This window comes from Mus musculus, chromosome 9 (assembly GCF_000001635.26).
Source record: "Mus musculus strain C57BL/6J chromosome 9, GRCm38.p6 C57BL/6J".
Classification (NCBI taxonomy): Eukaryota; Metazoa; Chordata; class Mammalia; order Rodentia; family Muridae; genus Mus; species Mus musculus.
Window position 1 is genome coordinate 102,496,338 of NC_000075.6, and position 13,290 is coordinate 102,509,627.

At 48.4% G+C, this 13,290-nt stretch overlaps 1 protein-coding gene across 2 annotated transcripts in view; it reads left to right on the forward strand.

The window, feature by feature from the left end:
- The first annotated feature begins 9,417 nt into the window (after positions 1–9,417).
- Ky (kyphoscoliosis peptidase) overlaps positions 9,418–13,290 on the forward strand; it is a 40,493-nt gene continuing 36,620 nt past the window's right edge. The window contains exons 1-2 of one of the 2 annotated variants that reach the window (XM_006511647.1): positions 9,418–9,941; positions 12,774–12,836. In XM_006511647.1, coding sequence (XP_006511710.1) covers positions 9,806–9,941; positions 12,774–12,836 — 199 coding nt within the window. In that variant the 5' untranslated portion in view covers positions 9,418–9,805. The remainder of the gene's footprint in view (positions 9,942–12,773; positions 12,837–13,290) is intronic. The other variant, NM_024291.3, reaches the window with a different exon arrangement.

The window sequence follows — 13,290 nt, forward strand, 5'->3', positions numbered from 1 at the left end:
TTCTTGCCTGCCTGCCTTCCATCCTTCCTTCCTGCCTGCCTGCCTTCCTTTCTTCCCCATCTCAATCCTTCCAGAGAGTCCTGAGCATCCTAATTAATCCCCCCTCATCCGCCTCTATTTCACTCCATCCAGATCCTCAGTGAGCCTCTGAGGCCCCAATAAGCTCTGTTGCCTTTCTAAGTGGAGCTGCACACAATTTTCTAGGTCAACTACAGAGAGGGACTCATTCATCTTTGTGTTCCCAGGCATCCAACGCAGACCTAGAACATAATGTCTGGTTCCAGATGGAATGAAGGGGTTGTGATTGGATGGGGATGGAGGACAGATGGACAGATGATGAATGTGTGGGTGAATGGATTGGGTTAGATAGAATGGATACAAGGATAGAACTGGCAGATGGGTTGAGGACCTGTGTCTACATAGAGATGTAGGGATGGGTACATTAACAGCTAAGTGAAATGGATAGATGCGAATATGTGGTACCCAAGTATTGAAGAGGAGGGATAGGAGGATGGAGAAACAGATGGCTGCAGTCACATGCCAAGTTGGCTTTGGGCCAAGACAAGAAGGCTTCAAGGAACTCTCTCTAATACTTTCACCTCAATCCTTGTCACATCCTGTTTGCCATTGCTGTCACAGCACAAACTTGGGGTGGTGGTGACTGACGGTGGTGGGTGGTGGGTGTGGATGCTGCCTCCATTTGCAGTTTTGCCCAAGACCTCACTTATTGGTCCCTGCCCCAGGCTCCATGTACCACAAAGCTCAGAGCACAGGCATGGGTGGAGAGCACACTTGCCCTTCCCCAGACACCTTCCCAGCCCTCAAAAGTTGCCCTGGAGACGGATAACTGAACGTACCAGTGGAGATGCTGCTGTCCTCAGGCTCAGCACCTAAGTCTGGACACCAGCCAACCAGACTTCTCCCCAGGGTGAGCTTGGATTCCAGCCACATGGAGGTTCAGCTAGGCTGACACTCCTATGAGAGGCCTCAGTAAATCCAGAGGTCCTTGAGAGCAGGCATGGTATCACCCTCCCTGCCCAATCCAGTCATGCAGTCTTTGACACAGAGTTGGCAGAGCAAATGTTTGCGGGCTAAAGAAAATGAGCAAGGCATCCTAGACACAGCCAGCTGTTGCTACGAGAAAGCAGTGGTACGTGCTCATCTGAGCTGAGAAGGTGCACACCAGCTCTGCCGCTTCCCAGGTGGGTGACCTTAACTGGTCCCTGGACCTCTTTGACCTAGCCTCTCTTCATCTGTAAACTCATAATAACGGGTGACACCACTCAGCCCTCGCCTGTGCTTGCTTGGACCACGCAGAAAACCTCTGATGTTGGTCTTTTGAAGGACCCTAGTCTGAACCAACAACAGTTCCTGCCCCCCACTCTTCTCCACCAGGGCAGGGCAGGCCTGTATAGAGGAGCTGGTGAGTTGCAGGCACTGAGCATACACCATTTCCAGGTTTCTGCAGCCAGGGCTATCTATAATCACCCTGACCCCAATCTTTCCATGTGAATTATGTAAAGAGAGTTCTCCAAAAAAAACAAGACCCATGAAAAGTCCCAGCCTGTGCTTTCCAGCCCTCATGTCATCTTTCCCAACTTGATAAGGACCATGGCTTATTAGTCATTCCTACCCAGCTCACCCTGTCCTGCGCCTGCACACGTGAGACTAAAAATACCCATGGCTCCTATTAGACACTCTGCCCTAGGGACACGCCAAGCCTGAGTCTGCAGTGACACCAAAAGCTGGCTCCTTCACAGCCCTCGGATCCAGGCCACTGGGCTCTTTTCCCCAGCAGCACCCTCCTGATGGGCCCCTGAGGGTCCATGGGATTGATCAAAAGGCTGCTGTGGGTTTGGTTGTAGCTCTGTGTCACTCTCCAAAGCCTCCTCCTCCGTCTGACTCATTTGCCTTGTAGACAGCTTCACCCCGCCCAGAAAATGGTTCTTTCTCAAAGAACTCTCATCTCTCTGAGTGCTTCCCTGGGCCCTACAGATATTCAATCCAAACCTCAGCCCCTGGAAAAGACACCCGTGCTTCTCACTGAAAACAGATGCGATAACAAGGGTGTTGGGTTCAACGGGAAAGTCAGACAGGCCTCCCCGAAAGCCTTGGGGTAGACTCAAACTTGTGTGCATTGTGTGTGGGGTGTGTGTGTGTGTGTGTGTGTGTGTGTGTGTGTGTTGTTTCATGTTGGTGAACGTGTTTACACGTGCATGTAGGTACACATGCATGTGTGTATGTATGACTGTAGAGGTCAGAGGTCAATGCCAGTTGACTTCCTCAGCTCTCATGTTTGTACAGCAAAAATCTTTACTGACTGGGTCATTTCCCTAGCCTCCTGAACCAATCTCTTCATCCTTCATTGTTTTCTATCAATAAAATGGACACAAAGCCATAGGTCCAACCTCTAGCTGTTGTGAGACAATCAGGATAAATCCATGGGAAGAAGAACACAGGCTCTGAGCTCTAACCCAGAACTGGCACTGAAGCGGGAACAAGGGGTGGGCAAGGTCTCTTACTCACAAGGAACATGCCAGGGACATGCCAGGGACATGTCAATGGGCCGGTGATGTATGCTTGGCAGGGCCGAAGAGGTGATCTCTCCTCAGGCTCTTATGTGCTACTGGATATCTCTCTTGGCATTGACCAAGCTATTTTGGAAATGGTGGTGAGAGACGAATTGATTTTCATCATCTCTATACCCAGGAAAAGGCCAAGACCGTCACAGAGCGGGACTCCTATAATCAAAGTACCTGAGGGCTGGACCAGAGTGCTTCCAACATTTACCTGTGAATGTATACGGCAAAACATGACTATACCAATCTCTGGAGAGAAAAAACAAAAACAAAAAACAAACCAAAAAAAAAAAAAAAACCCAGAAAGCTAATAAAGGGGTCACAAAAAGCTAGGCTGAAATGGAAAGCAGTGAATAGCAGGCTGGGGAGGCAAATGCCAGAAAGGCTGAGAATGGAGATTGTTAAAAAAAAAAACAAAAAAAAAACTCATGCTTTGGCTCTTGGCAGCAGCCAGGGTGGGGGTGTGTGAACAGGACTAAGCAACTCTCTGAATGAAGCTCTCCCCAAATCTGTGCTCCAGAATGTTCTGCCAGCAGCCAAGGAAGGTGTCTTTAGAGACGCTTGTCCTCACATAACCTTCCTCTCCTCTGGGCACTGAAGGTCTGCGAGAACGATGCAAAGGAAGGAGCAACTGCTCTGCGGGGCTCAGTGCTTTCTCCAGGCTAAAGCCAGAAGTGCCAGCTTGCTGCAAGCTCTCATTCTGCCCAATTTGGCTCAAACATTTATTGAGTGCCTCCTGTGTACATGGGGAAGGCAGAGGGCTGAGGAGCAAGGGAGGCAATGACCTGGTCCTCAAAGAGGACCAGGTCTGGAGAGGACGTTATCAGAGTTCACAATAGGATAAGGAAGATCATGTGTAGAAGGAAGAGTGTTTGTCCTTCTGGTTAGTGTTTAAATGTCTGTGCCATTACAGGAGAAAATAGAAAAGAAGACTGTGAGCCTTAAAAAGCCAACAGCACACACATGTAAAGTTGGGCAGGGGTTGGGGGAGGGGGCTGGCTCAGTTGGTAAACTACTAACCTTGCCACAGAGGTCCTAAGTTCAATCCTCAGGACCTTTGTAAAAAAGCTGAGCAAGGTGCTGACCTTTGTAATCCCTGAACTGAAGAGATAGGGATGGGGGGGGGGGGAGGTAAGAAAGAAAAGAAAAAAATTATCCTCTGACCTCCACATGCTTGCCCACAAGCAAGGGCACACACATGTACCTGCACATAAATACACATAATGTACAGAGAGAGAGAGAGAGAGAGAGAGAGAGAGAGAGAGAGAGTTCTCAGAGGTAATAAAAGTTCAACTAAAAATATGTTCCATGCATTAATTATTCTAATGCTAAGAGCTTATGTAATGACAGCATTCAGTCGGGGGTGACAGGTGACCAGGGGTGGACATACAAGGCTAGTGAGTTTGTAAGTGGACACAAACTTTTTTGGAAAGTCATTTGACATTGTATATATCTCAAGCCTTAAAATAGTCATAACCTTTTGAGTGAGTGATCCCACTTCCAGGAATCTATTCTAAGGAAATAACCAGCTAATGTGGCCAAAGATGTAGGCACACAAACATTTACTGTGGCATCACCCTGGGGAGAGGATACTATGAAACAAGCTAAACTCCTACCACTGGGCAAAGGGGAAGCAGGTGTAATCACTGATTTGCCCTTTAAATTAGTTTTGAGGAGGTTCACTGTGTGTTCCGAAAGAGGCAAAACCATGACACCAACCTGTACACGGTGCCACCCTACTGGCATAAGGGGCGCACACTCAACTATATGCAGCAACAATAGGAGAGGAAATGCTAGTGAACAGGACACTGAAAAGTGCTCACACCTAAATGACAGGGTTCGGGTGATACAGTTTCTCTCTTGCCTGGTCTTCTGAATTTTCAGTACTGGTCATGAGTTTGGCAGAACTCATGGACTTTCGTGTGCTGGAAGATCATCATGACCTCGCTCATCCAAAGAGGTCACATTGCTCTGAAGACTCGGTCTGGTCACCTTCCCTGTATCCCCTCGCTTCCTGTAGCCCTTCCCTAATGCATCCATGGAGGAAAATACGCTGTACCAGCAGGCTCCCTGCTAAAAGCTTTCTCTGTACAGACTGGTGCCTGATGCCTGTTTCTGTGGGGGAAGAGAGAACTTTGCCTCTTGGAAACCCTAGGGAAGAAAAAGGGTTCAAACTGGAAGCCCCAGAGAGCTCCTCTTTCTAAGGACAAACAGCAGTGTGAGGTAGGACACAGGAGAACACTCCTCTCCTGTGGGAATCTATAGCCAGGAGCAAGTTCCTCCCCAAACCCCCACTCCCACCCCTACTTCACCTCCAAAACAGCAGCCCCAGCTCATGGCCTAGAATTCAACAGACAGCTGACAAGTCCACCTTCAAGCAAAGGAGTGGAAGCGGTGAGCCTAACAGCTGGACGTGCCTTCGTGCCAAATTGGGAAGAGGAGGCTGATAACAAAGCAACAGTCATGCATTGTCTGTCTAGAGCGCTGTGGTTTGAGGAACACATTATTAAGTGATTTCATTGGTGTGTGACCATCTCACAGTGTATTTAACAAGCTGGAGCAAGCATAACAAGGCTTCAAAACATTTCCCTCATGTGACCTCTTTTCATCCCCCCAAAAAGTTGTATTCAATCACAGGTATATAAGTATGTAAAATAATACAAATGAAGCATTTACAGTCATTGCTATATCTATAGCTTTGGCTATTAATTGAGGATGAAGGTTAATTTGCATACTGATAACATGATTGCTATCTATTTCCACATAAAGAATTAAAGTGTGCCTGAGTATTGGATAGTCTATCTTCAATGGTTTTCTCCGAGTTGACCAGTGTTTGGATTTTATAATCATCAATCCTGAGATCATGGCTTCACTTAAACAGGAAGGACCAAATAACAGAAGAATATATAGGGTTATTGTGAAATTGTTGGAAAATTGACCCTAATCCCAAACCTAAATTCATCGAATCATTTTTTAAACAAAACCCAGGTCAGCAACTTGAGAAGCAATTTTTAAAATCAAATATCCTGACAAAATATACTGGAAGGGTAAAGTAATTTGCTACTTATATCCTGAGGGATAATAGTAGGAAAATAGCTTTAAAGTTTTTATTTTGCATTAATAAACTGTTATGTTTCTATATGTGCTGAAAATTCTGTATGTGCGGTGAAATGCCACAATTCATAATGTACAATTGTCTAACGCTATGACTATTGTCTTGAACCTGAGCCCATATCTAGGGCAGCAGTGGTGATGCCTCGTGAGTGATGTCATGCACAGTGCTAAGTGTGCGTGTTGTGTATTCGGAACCAAGGCTGCAGTGAAGTCCCACAATGCACTGAGCGTGAGCACCACCAGAAGTACTCAGACTAATTACGCATTGATTTTGAGTTAATCTTTGGTCATTGTTCATTTAGAAACTCTTGTTATTGCCAAGTTTTTTCTACAACTCACACATTTGTGGGCTCCCAGCCCAGTTAAGAAGCTTTGATGTAGCCTGCTACCTATTTCCTCTCTACGATATCAGTAAGTAGATATGCAAATACATGATAGATACCGAGGGGGACAAAGGTACGTGGGTACGGATATAGAGTAGTCTGTTGCCTCTGGGTCATGATAAACAAATAAACAGGAGGTTGGGTCAAACCCAAGAGGAAATGACACAATCAAAAAACACCATAATGGAGCAAAAATTTCTTGCTTTTTATAAAAGTATTTACATTAGCATATAAACTATAAGATAGCATTACGGCATTTTCAAAGTCAGATTTGTTTTATAGTGAGCATGTTTTTTATAAATACGAGTATAGTCTAACAAGAAAAGTATAGTGTAAATACAGGAATGCAGTGTGCATAGTCACTATTATCAAGTGTGTACTTTGCACAAATATACTGCTATGGTTGCTGGCAGGTAATAGGCTTGCCTTCAGCGCATCAGCAAAAACATGTGTGTGCTGTGTAGTGTCATGGTTGTTATAATGGAGACCATATCCCTAGGACAGAAGGAGTTTTCAGCCCCATCATAACCTTGTGAAACCTCCCTCGTACATGTGGTCCATCATTCTACGGAAACATTGCCTACACAATGCATGGTGAATTCTTACTGATTTGTGTCATTTAAATTCTGAAATTTCCAGTTCACTGTAAGTTAAATAATTAAGGATTTAGCCCAAAATGCAAGTAGTCTCTGTTTTGCCAGACCTAAGGCAAGGGTAGAGTACAGATTAATTAGTGAGGTCAGAATAAAATCTTTGAATCCCATTATTCAACATGGTATCAGGATGCAGGGGCTACCTCTTAGAAGAAAGTCTAAAAGCAGAAAGGTCAGGGGCGTTTGAAACTAAGAGATGGTTATGGCTGCAGCACAGGTGCACATGAGGCTAGTCCAGGGTGAACCTAGGCAGGGAACAGTTCTGCAGGCCACAGGAGCTGGGTCTTGGCACTAAGGACCATAAGGAGGATGAGCCCAAGTGCCTGGCAGCATCAGGACTCAGAGTCAAGGTGACCCGAGTTCAGCTTTCTCCAAAGCAAGACTCTCAGTGCAGTTCTGGAAACATGTGTTGACATCTAGATACAGTCGAGGTCATCGGGATTGGGAAGGAGGTAATATCGAATCTGATAGGGTGCTGCTAAGTATCCTACAACACATAGGATGGCTTCCTACAGCAAAGACATCTCCGGCTCCGATCTTCAGTCATAAGGATGGGAGGCAAGCACTTCTGCAGACACTTGGATTTCACACATGGACAGCAGGACCACACACACATATACACGCTATCTGCCTCTCTCTGACTGATATACTTCAGCTAACCATGCTTCCCAGAGATGGCTCTAGGAGGGGGCATTAAGCTGAGTCCTTAAGAATGATATTCTGTGGCATGACAGCAACGGTGGAAGGGACAGAAACATCTCTGTATGTTATATCACGGATGCTATCTGCCCTTATATCTGCCCTTAGCCTGCATCTGTCACCGTTCTTGTCTCTGGTACAAAATACCTGGCAGAGGCAGTCTAGAGAAAGAATGATTGATATCACCTCAGTTTCATGACCTGTTCCTGGGCACAGAGAGGGACCTCACCGAGAACTTGAGGTGGCTGAGGACATTAGGGTGGATCAGTCAGGGAGGGGAGGGGGGAACTGAAGAGAAGATTGGGGATTCTGAGCCTTTAGGCAGAGTGGCTACTCCACCTGCTCAAAGCCTGTCTCTAGTTGACCCCTCAAGCAGAGCACAGTACACAGAGGTAGGCATGGCTTCTGCCCATGGTGTGGAGAGTGTGGCAACTTTCTTACATCTCAGTGGCCAGCCAGGATGCGCAGCTAGTTCCAACCAGTGATCCAACTAGGCCCTGCTTCCTGAAGGTTCCACAGCTTCCTCAAACAGCATCAACTGTGTGTGTGGGGGTGGGGGGCAAGTCTCTTAACAATGGCCAGGTGGGGACATATCACATGCAAACCGTACCACTGTCTCTTGAAGGACTTAGGCCAGTGGTTCTCAGCCTTCCTAGTACGGTGACCCTTTAGTACAATTTCTTGTGTTGTGGTGACCCCCCAGCCATAAAATTACTTTTGTTGCTACTTCGTAAATGTAATTTTGCTACTGTTATGGACTGTAGTGTAAATATCTGATATGCAGGATATCTGATCTGATGTGTGGTTCCTGTGAAAGGGACCTTTGACTCCCCAACCCTAGGGGTCTAGACCTACAAGTTGAGAACCACTGACTTAGAACACACTGGGTGAAGGAGGTGAGTGCAGGTCCTCATGGTTGCCTAAACCACCTCCAGGACCCAGCAGGTTTGTATAATCCAGTCCTTTCTTTCTCAGCCTCTGTGTGTGTGTGTGTGTGTGTGTGTGTGTGTGTGTGTGTGTGTGTGTGTGTGTGTGTGTGTTGACACACATATAGTCAGGGAATAGGGCTCACTTTAGCAGAATGAAACCTATCTAGTCCACCATCTGTCTCCCCTGTCCATCAAGAGACTCAGCTGTCTAGCTACACCAGTTCAACATTGTTAGAAGCCGACAGACATCCAGTTAGAGAAGACACAGTGGCGACCCAATGCTGAGACAATGGAGAGAAATGGTCCAAGGTCACATGGCCAGCAAGTGGTGGCACTGCTGCTGGAACATAGCTTGTATCAGAGTGGCTGTTTCAAGGACAAGGTGGAGAGCTCTCAGGAGCCATGGACCAAGGTGGAGTCACAGAGCAAGCAAGGCCTCCTGCAGAGGTGGCATCTATTACCTGTGTCAACACAAATTAGGGAATTGTCTCCCACCTGGTTGAACCACAGTGCCAAAGGCTCCCAAGCAAAAGCCATGTAAACACTCCTTGGACCTACAGCCAAATGCCCTGTCGCTGTTGGCTGGGCAGAGCAGGCCTGGCTAAAAATAGAAGGGGCTCTCAGGTCCAGCTCCCTGACAGCAGCTGGCAGCTCCCAGTTCCTTTCTTTCTCTCTCTCTCTCTCTCTCTCTCTCTCTCTCTCTCTCTCTCTCTCTTTCTCTCTCTCTCTCTCTCTCTTCCCCTCAGGCAAGAGCTAGTCTTCCCGAAGGAATGGGGAATTTTAAGACCTCCATCTCAGGAAAAATAAGATTGTTAGCTTGATGCCCAGTACATATGACCCAGGGTCTGACACAGTCATCAATGACAGTTGGGGACTTCACCATAAAGCCTCAATCTACGAAAACTATCGACTTTCACAATCTACCCAAGGGAACAAAGAAGTCAAGGCTAAAGATGTGGCCAACATCTGCTCACTCTGCAATTCAACCTTCTTGCCTTTCTTTTCCAAAACTATACCAGTTCTGATTTGAGGTTTCAGGGTTGGCCAGTGACTTCTCTTAGGGGATAGATGGTGGCTATGAGGCAGCACTCAGCCCAGCCACAGAGAAAACTTTGCTGGAGCCCAATACCTGCACTTCCGTTGTACAGGGAGGAAGGGTCATAAACCCTGCAAAGTGCATCCTGGGTGCAGTTCAGGGCCGCGCCCGGGGATTTCCTTTCAAAGGTGACTTAGAGGCACTTCAGGAGGATAGCGCCCTCCCGGGCGGGTTCTAATGGTGAATTTGGCAGAGTCAGCGAAACTGCGCCCGGCGGACCTGGCGGCGGGGCAGCGCCCTCTCCCGCGCCCTCGCCCTCTCCCGCGCCAGGCAGCAGCGCGCACGGGGCCATTTGCAGCCTAGGCAGCCTCGCGAGCAGCCGCTGCGCGCGGGCCGGGAGGGAGGCGGCACCATGGAGCTGAAGAAGGACAGCAACGCTGTGGCCATCGACATGCTGCTCATCGTGCACTCCGAGAAGCGGCGCGCGGCGCAAGCCACGCACTTGGACCCGCAGGCGAACCCGGGCGCGCTGCTGCAAAACCGAGGAGGTAACACCCGCCTGGCCCGGGTCCTCAGAATCCCTGGGCACCTCGGCCACTAAGCCCCCGGGTCCTCTCGCCGGGGGGCGCCTAAGCAGCACCCCCCTCCCCAACGAGGCTAATCCGAACCTCTCCGAACCTCTCCCAGACCGCTGCTTGTGCCCTGGCGCCAGGGCACCTGCGTTCCTTGGCAACGCACAGCGCACTGGTTGCCCCAGGCCTGTTTTCTCCCGCTATTCTCTGAAGGGTGCAAAACACATAGAAAAATGCTCTTCAGAAAGAAACCAGGGCCTTAGGCTGATCACGTGTAGCAGAGGCCTAGTCCCCAGTCAGCATGCAACTCACCATAAGTTACCAGGGACCCCAAAGGGTCCCTGTACTGAGTCAGACTTTAAGATAACTTAGAGTCTCAGTTTCCCCTTTCGTAAGCCTCTCTTTTCGCCTCCAACAGATATAAGGACTGAATGGGTGAAGGGAACCTGGGCTGGGGTGGAGTAGTGTTTGAAGTCTCCTGACCGTACTTGAATTTAGCTTCAATTTTACTTCTTCTGCAGACTTTGGGAAAACGAAAACTGAGAAGTGATTGCTTATAGGGTGATTGCAGAAGGCAGAATCTGCCTCTATTCTACACACACACACACACACACACACACACACACAACTTGTATAGCGTATAAAGGGTGCCGAACGGACGCTCAGGAAATCACCGAAAAATGTAGGGGCCTCGTGGCGCTGGTCTTGGAGGGAGCCTCTGAAGCTGACTTGAGGGTCTAACTCTGCACCACTTCTTTAGCAGAGATGCCTGCCGGCTGCACAGAGAAAGATGACTGCTACCATCCCACTCTCCCTCCAGCTCCCACGTTTCTTGGGACCCCCTCCCGCTGCTCTATCTGCCCCCCACTCCCAGCTTCTGTGCGCATGATGCACCCACAGCCTGTCCACCTGCTGTGCGAGGGCAGCGGTTCTCTAGACAACCTTGATCCATCAGCCACATGCGCTGGAGCTATGATGCAGCCCCTGGGGAGCTGGAAGGGAGGCATTAAGGGAAAGAGAGACTGGAGAACTGAGAGTGTTCGCAGCAGTTAGAGTTTAGGACGGAGTGTGAGGACGGGAGCTGTTTAGGTTAATAGATCCTGTAGTTCTCCGATGCTGCTCCTGGGAGAAAGGATTAGACCCTCTCAGGGTCTTTGAAGGAGAAAGAAAATGTCCTCCACGTCTTGATGGGAATGAGATGGCGCCCGTCGCATGTAACACAATCCAGAAGACCGCTCCCCGAGTGTAGTGAGGCCTAGTTCCAAGTCAGCCCAATAGTCCCCACCGCCCAATCAGAGTCCCTTTGCTTCTGACACCAGAGAGGATAAAGAGAGAAGCCATAAAGTGCTGGCTATCAAAACTGCCCTCAAGGTACCCAAAGCCTACCCAAAATGTCCATGACTCCAGAAGAGCATACAAACTTTGACCCTGCTTTACTTGGGGGGTAAAGCACCCCTACTTGAAAGGCACTGGTATTTTTCTAGAAACATTTTCCCAGAGAAGGTTTCTTGAAGATGCTGGGCAGTAGAGAGAACCGTGTCCCCTATTCTTTACCAAAGTGAAAAAGAACAGTGTAGGGTCTCCAAGGTCTGCCATCCATGGAACCCCCAGGCTGTACCGACCTGTGTAGCCACACTTTAGGGCATAGCCTGAGGAAGAAAAGCATTAAGTCAAACTACTTGTTCAGACGTCTCACACAGATGCACAACAGCCCAAAATCGCCCTGCCGACTTTCAAGTCTCTTTCTGTCACCTGCAGGAGAGTTCTCCCCCTAAGGAACGGCCAAGGAAGGCCTTAACGCGCCCCCTCCCCACACCCATCAGAGAAGAATAAAGTTCAACTATTGTCACGAGGCAGACACGGTGGCCTTGTGCCACAGAGCAAGGAGGGAAGGAGTCAGAGGGACAGGACAAGAAGAGTCACCAGCAATTTAGGCTGCAGGGCTGGCCTGGTCTCTCTTCTTTTCTCTAAGAGTCCAGCACGTTCCCAGCTATTTCCTTAGAACAGCGCTCCCCACAACACAGACTATGAAGAGCAACAGACTCTGCAGAAAAGATCGGGGAGGGGGGGCTGAGGAAGATTTGGGGGCTTCTGGGGTGAAGGGTTAGAGAGCCAGACCTGAGACTGAGCTTCCTGGGAACACTGCTATCAAGTGTGCCACAGAGCTGGTCTTGTGGTGGCGCCTCTGCTCCCACTGCTCCCACTGCCTGAGCATACATCAGGTTGCATGCCAGGGACTCAATCTCTCAACTATCACTTCCAGCCACTGCCAGGGAGAGAGCTTCCCTTCTCTTCTGCATTACATCATTGCCAGAGCGAAACATGGGTGCATCTGATGGGTCATGCTGAGGCCTACACAGGTCCATACTCTAGCTGCAAAGGATGCTGGGAAAGTAGGCAACTGTGGCTCTCCACTCCCATAGGAACAGGCAATCTCTGTATGCTTTGTCCCTGCATACAGAAATAGGCAGGCAAAGCAGAAAGAAAACTCTCAGAAAATAATACTTTCATACTTACATATTGGAGATGTGGAAATGGGTATTGGGCATCTGTATAGCAAAAATTCCTTCTGGAAAATCCTGATAGCCAATCCCACCATCACTAAAAACTACATTTTTTTTTAAAATTTAAGGATTGCATTGTTTCCTCAAATGTGTCTCATTCAAGGGCAGCCTATCTCAGATCCTGAAAAAACTGGTTCCCACAGCCTTGTTTAGCACAGATGGGTGTCTAAGTGGAACAGTAGTGCATGGTACTCGCCCTAGGGCTCCCTCCACAAAAAGTCTCACACCCAATCTTCTCTCACAGGATTCCAAGGTGTCAGAAACGGAATCCGGAAGTGGCAAGAGTTGGAAGAAAACAGCTTTCAGGGTAAATCTCTTTTTCTTTCTATTTTCTGTTCCGTCTCTGTGATTCAAAAACCCCGAAAAGTGGCTGGAAGAGTTGGGTTGTCCTCATTGGGAAATTGGCCCTAACATCTAATCGGTGAGCAGACATGGCTGCCTGTGGCTCGGCCAAGCCTCTAGGCCTCTGTGAGCCTGGAAAACTTTCCCTGGCATCGGGGCTCCTGTGTTTCTGGAAGCTGAAAGTGGGGAATGATGCTGTGAACTTCAGCACCCATTTGTTTGCTGGCTGAGCTATATACGAGGATTTGGCTTTACTTGGGGTATCGAGGGTTGTGTGTGTTCCCACCAGAGGCAGGGCTGCTGACATCACAAAGACTATATACAGCTCTAAAATGTGTTTGAGTTTTTTGTTGTTGTTGTTGTGTTTTGTTTTTCTGGTCAGACTGGGATAGTGGCCTGTCTTAAATCTATATTACTTG